At 39.4% G+C, this 13,051-nt stretch overlaps 1 protein-coding gene across 6 annotated transcripts in view; it reads left to right on the forward strand.

Moving 5' to 3' along the window:
* ANTXR1 (ANTXR cell adhesion molecule 1) overlaps positions 1-13,051 on the forward strand; it is a 296,666-nt gene that overhangs the window by 85,665 nt on the left and 197,950 nt on the right. For all 6 annotated transcript variants that reach the window (XR_014295968.1, XM_082643354.1, XM_082643355.1 and 3 more), the window contains exons 9-10: positions 1,357-1,417; positions 12,854-12,952. Coding sequence is in view for 5 of the 6 variants with exons in the window: in XM_082643354.1 (XP_082499480.1) it covers positions 1,357-1,417; positions 12,854-12,952 (160 nt within the window). In the remaining variant the exon portion in view is untranslated. The remainder of the gene's footprint in view (positions 1-1,356; positions 1,418-12,853; positions 12,953-13,051) is intronic.

Genomic DNA, 13,051 nt, shown 5'->3' on the forward strand with positions numbered 1-13,051 from the left:
ATGCTATTCTCACTCCTTACTTCATCTTCCCCTTATTTTCCCTTTAATCCATTTCCTCCCCTTTTGAATTTATTGTATTTTATTTGATTGTATCTTGTGGTGTATGTGTCACTTAAGCTGGAACAAAGAAGCATATATAAATAAATACATCCATACAAGTAAATGGGTGTTTCCCAATGCTAAAAGATGCTTTTTTCTTTTATGGACTTTACATTTTACTTCACTCTTAATTCCTTTAACAAATGCCCCTTTCATAAATAGAGAGAGAGTTTCCTTCAGGCCTCTGAACCATCTCAATTTCCAAATTAAGTAAAGCCCAAATAAAGATACTGCCTTTGCTTGGTAAATTAACTCAGTGTCCTATACTTGTTTAAAATGCTTGGTCGAAATTTTAGAATCATTATGCAATAAGAGACGACATTCATAAATGGTGGAGAAAAGCTTGAACCCTACCAGTCAGGTACCCTGCTTTTGCCAGAAGAAGCCTTCATTATTAATTCCCTGTGTGGTCATGGGGTCCTCCATACTCTCCACTTAACCCTACAAGACTCACTTGGGGGGAAGACTATATTTCCATGTAAGTAAGGTCCTCCTAAAGAACGAGGCACAACAAGCAGCCTTCAAAGTCCTCCCTCTCCTGCAACATTTCCACTTCTCTAACTAAAAGGGAACTCTGAGTAATCTGAACATGCATCTCCTCTAGAGGGCTGGCCATCTCCATCCTACTTCTCCAGCTTTATCTATTATCACTCGTTTTTCTACTGTTCAAGCTCCTTTGTTCCAGTTAAAGAGGTCTATGTATTTCTAGTTTCTCATCTTTGCAAATGCCACTCCCTGCTTGGACCTTAACCTTCCCCTAACTTACTCCTCCCCACTTGACTGAGTCCTACGCTCAGCACCCACCTCTTCCAGGAAGCCCTTCCCCATGTAGCAGCCCTCAATGATTTCCCCCATGAACTCTGTAGCTCCTACCGTCTGCCGCTTCACCCCGGCACCTACCACATAGGCTGGGCCATTGTTATTTTTCTTTTCAAGTGTAAGTCCCATTTCCTCAACTAGATGTTAAACCTCTCTATAACTAGGACTGGTGTATCATAGACTCAATAAATATCTGCCCAAAGATCAAATGAATGAATAATTCCTATGGATTTTGGGATACCCGGAAGCATCTAGCACAGTGCTGGCTCATTAAATGCTTGACACTAATGATACTAGTAAAAATGTTACCCTCCACTTACCCCCCACTGCAACATAATGTCCTTGAGCCTTCCTATCTTGGTAGCTAAAAGCAAACCCCACTTTTCTGTTTTAACAAAATAAGCTGTGCTTTGACTTTTTGATTTCCTCTCCTCCTAGATTTTGAAGAAGTCCTGCATCGAAATTCTAGCAGCTGAACCATCCACCATATGTGCAGGAGGTAAACTGAAATTACATGCTAATCGCTGTCACAAAAATAATGAGATTTTGAATTCAAGTCACATGTTTACTTCATCAGTAGAGAAGAAGGGAGGTGGGGCAGGAAAGGGAAGGGGGAAAAAGAGGAGTAGAAACTGCTAAATAAATTTGCTTCTAGGGAAAAAAGGGAATAAGGAATCAACATGCCAGTTGTTTGAAAGTTTGGAAAAGCCTATCTAAATTCTCTCCTTTCATGGGAACTAATTTGGGAATATTACAGAAATACTGGATTCCCACACATCACCATCAATACCCCTCTCTGGATACAAGTGGAGTCTAACCCTACATCCTCATGGCAGCCATCACAGTGATCATAAGCCACCTCTGAAATGTTGATATTTTTAATTATTTAATCAATGCTGAACCTCTCTCTGTAATTAATATGTTGATCGTAATTAATTGTTTAATCTACAATCCCTCACAAAATGTTGATAGACCACTCCAATTATCCCAGTAAAAGGCCATTATAATTTTATCATTAATACAGCAAGCCTCTACTTATACAAAGAGTCAGCCTCCTCTGAGTCATAGTATTTTCTCTAACTGATCAAAATCATGTTCTTACTATTGTTTTGTATTATAATGGACTACCTAAAATTTCAACCATTCTGGCTCTCTTTGTATAATTCCTGACAGGTTTCCCATCACTCTTATTTAAAAAGTACTGTTAGGCACCTACTGAATGCCAGGCACTGTGGTAAGTGCTGGCGATACAAAAAGGATAAACTTCCTCTCCATGAGTTCCTGTGCTCCAGGACCTGTAGTATTTCACCGTTGAGAGTTCACTGTTAACATCACCTTTCTAGTCTCCTAAAATACCAAGTGCCAATTATTAATTTATCATAGAAAATATATCATGCCACCCCGTAAGTGGTGAGGAAGAACTTTCAAGCTTTTTCAAACACTGTACAGTTTTATTCTTTATGGCATATTTTATTGGTATAAATGAGGTAATTCCTTGAGGATTCCATTCCAGTTTCTTGGCTATATTTTAGAATAGTTGAAACACTTTTCAAGGAGTTAGATGTAGTGAATAGTATGTGCCAACAACAAAACACTAAGTATATATGTAAACATTTAAAGTTGTTAGTAGTACTTGGAGACTGACTATTCAGAGACGTGTAAATTTCCTGAAGAAAAGCAATCAACAAAGATTATCTATTGACCTTTAAATACACTGCTACCTGGTAACATAGATGTCAGGAACAAATGTGGTTGCCACAAAGACAGGTCCAGGAGAACATTCTTAAGAAAAGGAATTGAAAAACCTTACCTTTGCAAATTTACAAAAGCATATGACCACATGAACCCAGTGCCAGGAGGCTTAACTAGGGTTCATTAGCTTCAAGGTAAATCTGTCTCCACAATTTTTATAATTCCTTTACTTTAAAACAATTAGAAAACAGGGGAGTTCCTTAACTGTGCAGTTATCTCATTCATGAAAAAAAAAAACCCAGACTTGCAGTTTAGCAATCCTACTGGATGTTTTGCAACCTTGTATTGAATCAGAACATCTAAAGACAATGAATACAACTTCTGTTAATTCACTAGCATAATCAGTTCCCCTCCTGTAGGGTTCTTGGGGACAGAGAAGGAATCTTATTTCTCTCCACTTCCCATTGCCTAACAGAGTCCGTGGTACTTAATAGGTGGTCAATAAATGTTGACCGAATGTCTTGATTCATACATTCCTTAAACAAACAATACACCGATTTTTGCTCATTTGACCCTTACTAACTACTTTCACCTAATCTCAAGAAATTATCAGAACTTTGAACTATTTTCAATGAAGCAGAATTAGAAATAGCCAAAGACAGAACCCCAAAAGCCCACCAAATCTCAATCACTCGGATTGAGTATCTTCTTAAATAATTCTTGAATCAAAGATTAGTAAACCAAAATCTCCTTTACTTACCACTGAGGTGTTCAAAACAATAAAAAGACCACATATATAAACGTACTGAATATGGCACAGAAATACCAGGGTCCACAAGATCTGATCCTAGCAAATTCATAGTTTTCAGTATGTTTTTTATTAAATGGAAAAGAAAAATAATTAAATAAAAGATATTTTTAAACCTAAGGAAAATATAAGAAAAAATATTAAAAAGCGTTAATAAATTTAAACAAATTAAAACAATTCCACTGATTAATTATCCCAGGAGCTGTTTCTTTGGTAGAACCAATAAAATAGACAAATCTCTGGTAAATCCAATCCAAGGAATCTTTCTTTAAATATTTTTTAAATCTCTGGCTTATGTGCAATATCCCATATTTTATGGACAAACAATAGTTTCCTGTATCGGAGTAACTATCCAATTCTATTTATTTTATTTCTTTTTTCTAATTGACATGTAGTTGATTTACAATGTTGTGTTAATTTCTGCTGTACAGAAAAGTGATTCAGTTATAACTACATATATACAGTCTTTTTTATATTCTTTTCCATTATGATTTATTACACAATATTGAATATAGTTCCCTGTGCTATACCGTAAGACCTTGTTCTATATCTGTTCTATATACTAGTTTGCATCTGCTAACCCCAAACTCCCCCTCCATCCCTTCCATTTCCTTTATTTCTTATAAAAAAAATTAATACAAGACACAGTGATGGGACCTAGCCTAGGTTTTGAAAAAGCAAGCTCCCACCTCCCTTGAATGAGAATCATTAGGATTAAAACATGTAGATTAGAGAATAAGTTTACTAAGAAGAAAATAAAACTTTCACAAGATGTCCTTACACCAAAAGTTCTTCCAAGGATTCCCTTAAAGGTCTGTCGCTGATCATTCTCTGGAGTAAGCATGGCTTTCATGAAGCATTGGAGGCCATTTCATTGTCCAGGGCTGTGAACTCCTGTCAAGTAGACCTAAGCATACCTCCTCTGTGATTTTCATTAGGCCACTGCAAGGAGCCAGGGCCAGGGATTTATGTGAAAGCGCTTTAAAAAGCATAAACTGTTACAACAAAGCAAGATGACATTATTATCATCAGTGTCATTTTAATAAGGATTGAAGGTCAATATGAGAATCATGATGTTGATAATATCACACCTAGATGAGAAAAACATGCCTGTATGTTTCTCTACTGAAAGAAAATTGGGGAAACCTTGGTAGAGTTCAGAGTATCTGCAAAATGATTCATTAACTCAATACGTACTGGAGGAGAAAGTGAACAAAGAAATACTGTTCATATTTGTAAAGTATAATGTTGAGACTAAGCCCTAGACAGATCTGTGAAGAAGGTAGAACTTGCTTTCACCAAAAACCTTTCCTGTCTGCTTCCTCCCCTCACTCTCTGAATTACTTCCCTTCCCTGGCCCCCAGAGCAGCCCCTGCTATGGAGCCCCACCCTGGCCTGTCCACTCAAGACACGCTATACTGACGACTGCATTCTCCCAAGACAGGGATCTCAGCTGGCTCTCACCAACAACTCAGCAACAGCCATGGTTCTGACAGCAATCTGAGCTCTGAGAGAGGCAGTGAGATAATGCACTGGGTGGACAGTTAAACTTGAGATCCAACACAGATCTTTCTGTGTTGGGCTGCAAATAATAGGGTGAAATTTAATGGGACAAATATAAAATGCTGGACTTGCAAATCATCAGTTTCACGTACAAGCAGGTTTAGAGAAACCTGACTTAGTAACAGTTCATGCAAAGAAAAAGAAAAAGCAAGGAGAAGCATAGCTATCTTGAGAGCCAACAAGAATTCCTCTGACAAAAAAAAAGCTGATGCAATCTTAGAGTGCATCAATAGCCATCCAGTGTCCAGGGCAAGAGAGCTAATACCATGCTCCACTATTCCAAGTTCAGACCATGGTTCCAAGTCCCATATTTTAAAAATGGCATTGACAAAGGCATGTTCCTAGTAGAAGTGGTGATGGAACTAGAAACCATATTAATAATTCATTCAGGATGTGAGGGCAGCCCAGCTGCAACATCTGTCACCCCATTGATAGCCAGGGTTGATTCACCTGATCTGGCTGGCTAGGCAGGTGTCCCCTTCCTCCCTCCCATGTGTATCCCTCCTGAAGTTGCATGCTCAGTGGAAGAGGATGACCTTCCCCAGTAGGGTCCATTCTTCAGTCAAGGATGTACAAGTAGCTGTGCTCCCCTGCTACAACCTCCGAACAACTCTCAAGGTCCATTTACAGGAGAACACAGGAAGTCAAGCTTCCAAGACTCCAGTCACTGATTCTTTCCTCCCTTCCTCCCTCCCTTCCTCCCTCCCTCCCTTCCTTCCTTCCTTCCTTCTTCCATCCCTTCCTTCTTTCTTTCCATCACTTCTTAATGTCTACTACGTACCAAGCAATGTGAAAAGGTTTGAGTACCAAAATGCATGCTTGGTCCCAACCTCCCATGAAACTCACAGTCTGCTCTAGGAGATAGTCATATGTTCAGACAAATTACGAAACCACGCATGAAGCACGAGATCTGCTCAAAGAGGTGCTAATGAGATGCTTGTGGGATGAGGAAGGACTAGAGTGACCACAGAGATTTAGACAAAGAATTGAGACACTCACAAGGATATTTGGAGAATTCCCATGCAGAAAGGAATTATTAGGCCTACTATAAATAACTTCAGGAGACCACCATGGAGAGATTGGGGAGGAATTCAAGGAGGCAGGTTTTGGCTTAACACATGCAACTTTTACAACTAAAGCTTTCCAACAATGGAGTAGATGCTCTCAACTTTCCACCCCCAGAATTATGTGAGCAACAGCAGAATGGCCATCTGTAACCGCATGCTCTACAGAGAAACCCTTTTTGGGTCTCCTTTATAACTTTAAGTTTCTAAAGACTTAATTCAACTTCAGCTAAGATATTAATGGCTGATTATTTGTTTACTGGCTAAAGAAAGAAGTATACTTGGAACTATTTTGCATTTTAACAGGAAATCTTAATGCGAAGAGGAGGTAAGCATCTGCCCTATCAAAAAGAATTTCAATCAATGTCATGAGTGAAAGTATTTGGAGAGAGAGCCATCCCAAAACTCCTCCACTGCCAGAGGTTATAAGCTGGCAGCCAACAAGCCCTGTCTGGTCTGCACATATGTTCTTTTTGATTCACACTGCAATTAAAAAAAAATTATTGCTAACATTTAAAAGTCTGATTTCACCTAAAAATTCAGATTTTCGTCTTGTATTGAAAAATCAGATCTAGCAACATTGGGCCTGTATTTATTGCAAGATAATGATTATTACAGACTGAATAACTTCCCTTTAAAAGAAGCATGTACTCTTTCCAGTTCACCATACTCTCCACCACTCCCCATTATCCCAATACCCAGGTCAAGCATATGGTTGCCGTTTAGCATGGTGCTTATGCCACTGTATTTACAGTTCCTGTTCTAAAACATGTAGGAAATCACCTGCTCTGTGGAGAGCCTTTATAGCACCTTTGACATTACCTGCATTTAAATAATTCTGCTTCCCTTCTAATATAGACTCTTTTTTAAAGTTCCTAATTAAATATTTTTGCAGATTAGCCTCTGTGTAATTAGAAGAATTGATCCATTGTTAGATTGGCCCTGCCTAGTTCAGCTCCTCTTTAGGAAATGCATCATTTTGTCTAAGCACAATTTTCCTCTGGCCCCACAATGTTGGCCTCAGACTTGAATAGCTCACAGTGTTTTATGTAAGCAAATACTCCAGGAAGGAACTAATTGGAATTAAGTGTGCAACCTGCCAACTGCTCTACATTTAAAGTTCTTTTCCTCCAGAAATGGAAGGAGATTATCATTAGCACCTTACATTGTCATTTCAGAAGCAATTGTATTATTCCTACTCTGTTGTTTCCCATTGTTCATAATAAAATTGGGTAAGTGAGCACAAAGAAAGGTACTTTTAGATTTAGATTTAATTACCATTTGGAAATTAGATGCTTAAACCAGACACATTTAAGCAACATCAAAAAGTGGTTTCATTTCTTTCACTTTTCACTGTTTTTCAAAGAGCTCATGTTGGCCCATAGGCACGTCTTCTGAATCAATTATTTAATCCTCTCCTTGGTCTTCATTTTCATTTAAAGATATTTCTATTTGAAGGAGGGACTCTCATACATTGTTGGTGGAAATGCAAAATAGTACAATCACTTTGGAAAACAGTTCTGACAGTCTCTCAAAACATTAAATATACACTAACCACATGACCTAGCTGTTCTACTCCTAGATGTTTACCCAAGGGGGAAAAAAAAATCTATGTCCTGACACAGACTTGTACATAAATGTTTATAACTGCTCTATTTTTAAGAGCCAAAAACTGTGAACAACTCAAATGTTCATCAACACATGAATGGATAAAACTGTGGTTTTCATACAATGAATAATAGTCAGCAATAAAAAGAAATAGACTATGTATAAACCTCAAAATAATTATGGATGAATCTTAAAATAATTATACTCAGTAAAAAAAGCCAGACCAAAAAAAAAAAAAAACTTACTATATGATTCCATTTGCATAAAATTCTAGAGAATGCAAACTAATCTACAACAACAGAGAGCAGATCAGTGGTCGCATGGTGTGGGGCAGGGCAGGAGGAAGAGATTACATAGGGGCACATGGAAGCTTCTGAGGGTGGTGGATGTGTTCACCATCTTGACTGTGGTATCACCCCATGATTGTATACCTATGTCAAAACTTATCAAATTATACACTTTACATATAACTTACTGTATGTCAGTTATACCTCACTAAAATTCTTATAAGTAAATAGCTATAAAATAAAAAACTTAAGGGTAATTTAGGCATCAGAAAGCACTTAATACACATCCAGTTCTATATTATATTTTAGATGTTACATGTTACAATAGCATTTAATAGGAGAGCAAATTGAAGCTAACTCTCAAGATGGAAATATCACTAACAATAACTTTGCACAAAAGTCTTAGGTGATCAGAGCAAATGGTGAATATACAAATGTCTCATTTTCAGATACAGTGGTTGATAAGTGATCTTTATTGAGGTCATCGCAAAACTATGTGTTCACATTTCCAAAAAAAAAAAAAAAGCAAAAAAGGGAACAGAATAAGTTTATCAAACTATTCATTGACTTAAATTTTTTCTTTTCTAAAATTGAGCTATAATTCACAAATCCTAAAATTCACCCTTTCAAAGAGTACAATTCAGTAATGTCTAATATATTCACAGACTTGTACAACCATAGCCACTGTGTAATTCCAGAATATGTTCATTATCCTGAAAAGAAACCCTGTACCCATTAAGCAGCCACCCTCCATTCCTTCCTCTCCCCAGCCCTGGCCAGTCGATTTTCTGTCTCTCTGGATTTGCTAATCTGCACTATTCACATGGAAATGAAATGGAATAAAATCATACAATAGATGGACTTTCATGTCTGGTTTCTTTCATTTGGCATAATGTTTTCAAGATTCATCCATGTCGGGCTTCCCTGGTGGCGCAGAGGTTGAGAGTCCGCCTGCCGATGCAGAGGACACGGGTTCGTGCCCCGGTTCGGGAAGATCCCACATGCCGTGGAGCGGCTAGGCCCGTGAGCCATGGCCGCTGAGCCTGCGCGTCTGGAGCCTGTGCTCCACAACGGGAGAGGCCACAACAGTGAGAGGCTTGCGTACCACAAAAAAAAAAAAAAAAAAGATTCATCCATGTCATAGCATGTGTCAGAAGTTGTTACTTTTTATGGGTAAATAATATTCCATTGTGTGAATACCATATTCATCATTTGGTGGATACTTGGGTTGTTTCCACTTTTTTGGCTATTGTGAATGATGCTATTGTGAAATATATGTACAAGTTTTTGTGTAGACATACGTTTTCAATTCTGTTGAGTATAGGATGAGATTTCTGGGTCATATGGTAATTCTGTGTTTAACTTTCTGAGGAACTGCCAAACTACTTTACAAAACAGCTGCACCAATTTACATTCCCACCAGCAATGTATGAGGCTTCTCATTTCTTCACCAACACTTGTTATTGTCCACCTCTTTTATTATAGTCATTCTAGTGAGTGTGGAGTTGTTTTGATTTGCATTTTCCTAATAACCAATGACGCTGAGCATCTTTTCATTCAATGAATGAATTAAGCCTGATTAAGCCTCAGAAAACAAACAGGATTAGATCTGACTGGTACCTGAATAAATGACCACCTTCTCCTCCCCTTTCTCCCTTTCTATACCAAGATGTCATTTATTTTTCGTTAAACAAGCTTATACTGAGACTGACTCAGCCCTGGGTGAGGCACAGCCAAAGATTCTAAAGAAATAGATATGATGGCCTCTCCCATCAGGAAGCTTAAATTATAATTGAAAATAAAGTGACAAAAGAATCATAATAAACATATACCTTAAAGATAACTTAAAGAATATGTATCTTTGGGCCTCCCTGGTGGCGCAGTGGTTGAGAGTCCGCCTGCCGATGCAGGGGATACGGGTTCGTGCCCCGGTCTGGGAGGATCCCATATGCCGCGGAGCGGCTGGGCCCGTGAGCCATGGCCGCTGGGCCTGCGCATCCAGAGCCTGTGCTCCGCAACGGGAGAGACCACAACAGTGAGAGGCCCGCATACCGCAAAAAAAAAAAAAAAAAAAAAAAAAAAGAATATGTATCTTAAAAGATTAGGTAAAAGATCATTTCCAAGTAGAAATTCCTCCCTAATGCCCTCCAGTCCCTAGGCACGCCTTGTAGGAGCTGTAAACCAACATGCACGCTGCCTAAAAACACTTAGATGTGCATATGGTGAGAGACAGGTTCAGGGCTTTGTGAACAAACTGAATTAAATCAATATGCCCTGGTTCTGGTGTGTCCTGGCTCTCGCTTGCTGACAGATTCACTTGACAGGGTTTTGTCACATACCTTCTACGTGTGAACGGCTGACATTCCAGTCGGGCTGCTGGCGCAGATACTCAGGCTCTTTTGGAGGCCAAATGTGCATCCTCATATAGAAACTGGTGGGAGCTCGCCTCTGCTCTGGTGTGCCTCTCAGAGCATCCTTTCCTTCATCTGCTCCCCGCACCTCAGGGGTTAGATTGCTCGGTCTCCACCATGGCTGTTCCTGGGTTTCTGCTGTCTTCCTCCCTAACACCCTGAGGGCTGCCCAAGCAGCCTCTTTCACTGAGGACTCAGCAGCAGAACTGGTTATGCTAGGACATGGTGTTAGAGGAGAGAGCTGGCACATGGCCTGCGTTTCCAGAATCTTCTCTCCTTCCACTATCTTTGAGGAAACAAGAGAAGTAGGCAGAGCAGTGAGGCAGAAAACATTTGCAATCAGCAAAAGCATCCAATGGCAGACTTCTGGATGTCAAGCGTTGAGACTAAAAACAGAAATGGGTATCGATAGGCTAAACTGAGTAAACAGGATACAAGAAGATTCTTCCACAATGCTTGACGCGTAATAGAATGCCTGTTGAACCCATTGTGTCATCAGTCACATGCCAGGCAGACATCTGAAGAAAACTATTTAGTCTATCCTTCTAAACTTAGCAATCGTATGTATGCATCAACATGCATATCTAAATTCTTAATACTCATAGGACTATGGTCCTGAAAAACCATAGTTAAGTTTTGAACCTTAATATAGTTCAAAACTACGGCAGTGAATGGTGGGTACAAGTCCCAGTTTTGCTGCTTACCAGTTACAGATTACATGATCTTGGGCAAGTCATTTACAACGTCAAACATCTCAATTTTCTTACAGGGAAGGTCGTTGGTACCTCTAAACAGCAGTCTGTTCTAACTTGTTTCTCTTTGTGGTACACTTAGTGCCTCCTGCTTCTCTTACTTCGGTTTTGGTTTCCTGCTTCCCAGCTGGGCCAGCTCCATTTTTTCTGCAAAATGGGCAAACCTGTCTAAAGTAAAAATAAAATAAGCTTTTAAAAAAATCACAATGTCAATCTCTAAATGAGTCATATGTCACAAGACATTGTAGCATAATGGTAAAGAGCATGATGGCTGAGTCCTAAGGCGTTTGATACTTGGCAGACCTGGATTCCAGTTCTGATGCTGACAGCTACCAGCCATGTGATCTTGGACAATTTACTTAACCTCACTACGCTTGGTTTTCTCATTTGTACCTCCCTGTGGTGAGGTTTAAGTGACATCAGACATATACAACGCTTAGCACAGGGCCTGGCACACAAAGAGGGAGCAATTGATATCAGTTATTATTCTCTTGGCAAGCATGATCTCTAAATTAGTTTCCCCAGATGAAGGTGACATAGATTCATGACGTTTATTAAAGTTTGGAAGAGTCCCATATGCTAGTCCTTTAATTCCATTCATCCTCCAGTGAAAATCTCCATCTGGATAGCAATTTACACTTCCAGATCCACTTTCACAAATACTGCGTTTTAACCTCTAACTTTTAGTCTTTTTCTTTTTTATATGCCACACAGCATTATCCCAAGCCCCAATTTTTACACACAAAAAGATGACAAAAATCAAAGAAAATGGAGTATTGGCTATTAGTTACCATCAAACTTAAGCAAATACTCCTAAACATTTAATGAATTAATTAGCTGGTTTTTTCCCTTAGTAAGACTAGTATAGAGGATCATTATTTTTGCTTTATAAATATTTTATTAACGTGTTAATTCAACATGAATTATGCCAACATGAAATTAACATGCAGGGCTAGAGACCCGCAGAGATATATTATCTCTTCTACTTTGAGAGAAGAGAGTACTAAGTGCACTAAGGGCCAATGTCAGTTCAAACGGGAAATGCTTGCTCACCAGCCACCCCTAATTGTACCCCTGCTGAGTACAATTATTCCTACATAACACTATTTGCTCCTACTGTGTGCCCTGCAGAGACAGGAGAGCTGAAGCTGCATCAAACAATTCCTAAACGTAAAGGAATGTTTCCTAGTTGTGGAAGAAAAGACAAAAGAACAACACCAGACAATACATAATCACATGCTACAATATTCAGAACAGACTGTGAATGCCCGCAGGTAGAGGTTTTCAAAAATGCTAGGCACCTGGAGTTCTAAATAAATCCTTTCCTCTGCATCCAATATGTAAAAGAGACACAAGAGGATTGAAGAAGTGGAGAGTCCCTCCCCCGTGGCCTTCTGGTGGCAGAGATCACAGGTTTTAAAACTGCCAGGACTTGAGAGATGGGTGAGGTTTGCAGGACACAGGTCAGGGGGGAAGGCATTCCAGCTAGAAGGAAGAGTAAAGGCAAAGGCAAGGTGGAAATTCAAAGTGAGAAGTTCTGTGCCATCCTGATGAGCAACTAGTGAGAAGGTAGTGAATAGGTGGTAAAAGGCTCCCACACGGATGCTTCTGTTTCCCAGCTTGAACTGATTTTTTAATATTTTAAGCCTGGTGAAATAGTTAACAGACTCCCTAAACCAGGGCAGATGGGAAACTTAAGGTTAACGGTGTGCAGTTAATGAAGGTGTCGTGTCCTTATTCTTTGTTTCAGAATCATTTCAAGTAGTTGTCAGAGGTAACGGCTTCCGACACGCCCGCAACGTGGACAGGGTTCTCTGCAGCTTCAAGATCAACGAGTCAGTGACGCTCAGTAAGTTCTCGTGGAGTTTGGGGGGTTTCTACCACCTGCTTCGGGGAAGGGCTCCCCAGCCCCATCTTCTAGCAAGGCCACACACAGAAAACTACAGAG

This window comes from Mesoplodon mirus, assembly GCF_964341445.2.
Source record: "Mesoplodon mirus genome assembly, chromosome: 14".
NCBI lineage: Eukaryota > Metazoa > Chordata > Mammalia > Artiodactyla > Ziphiidae > Mesoplodon > Mesoplodon mirus.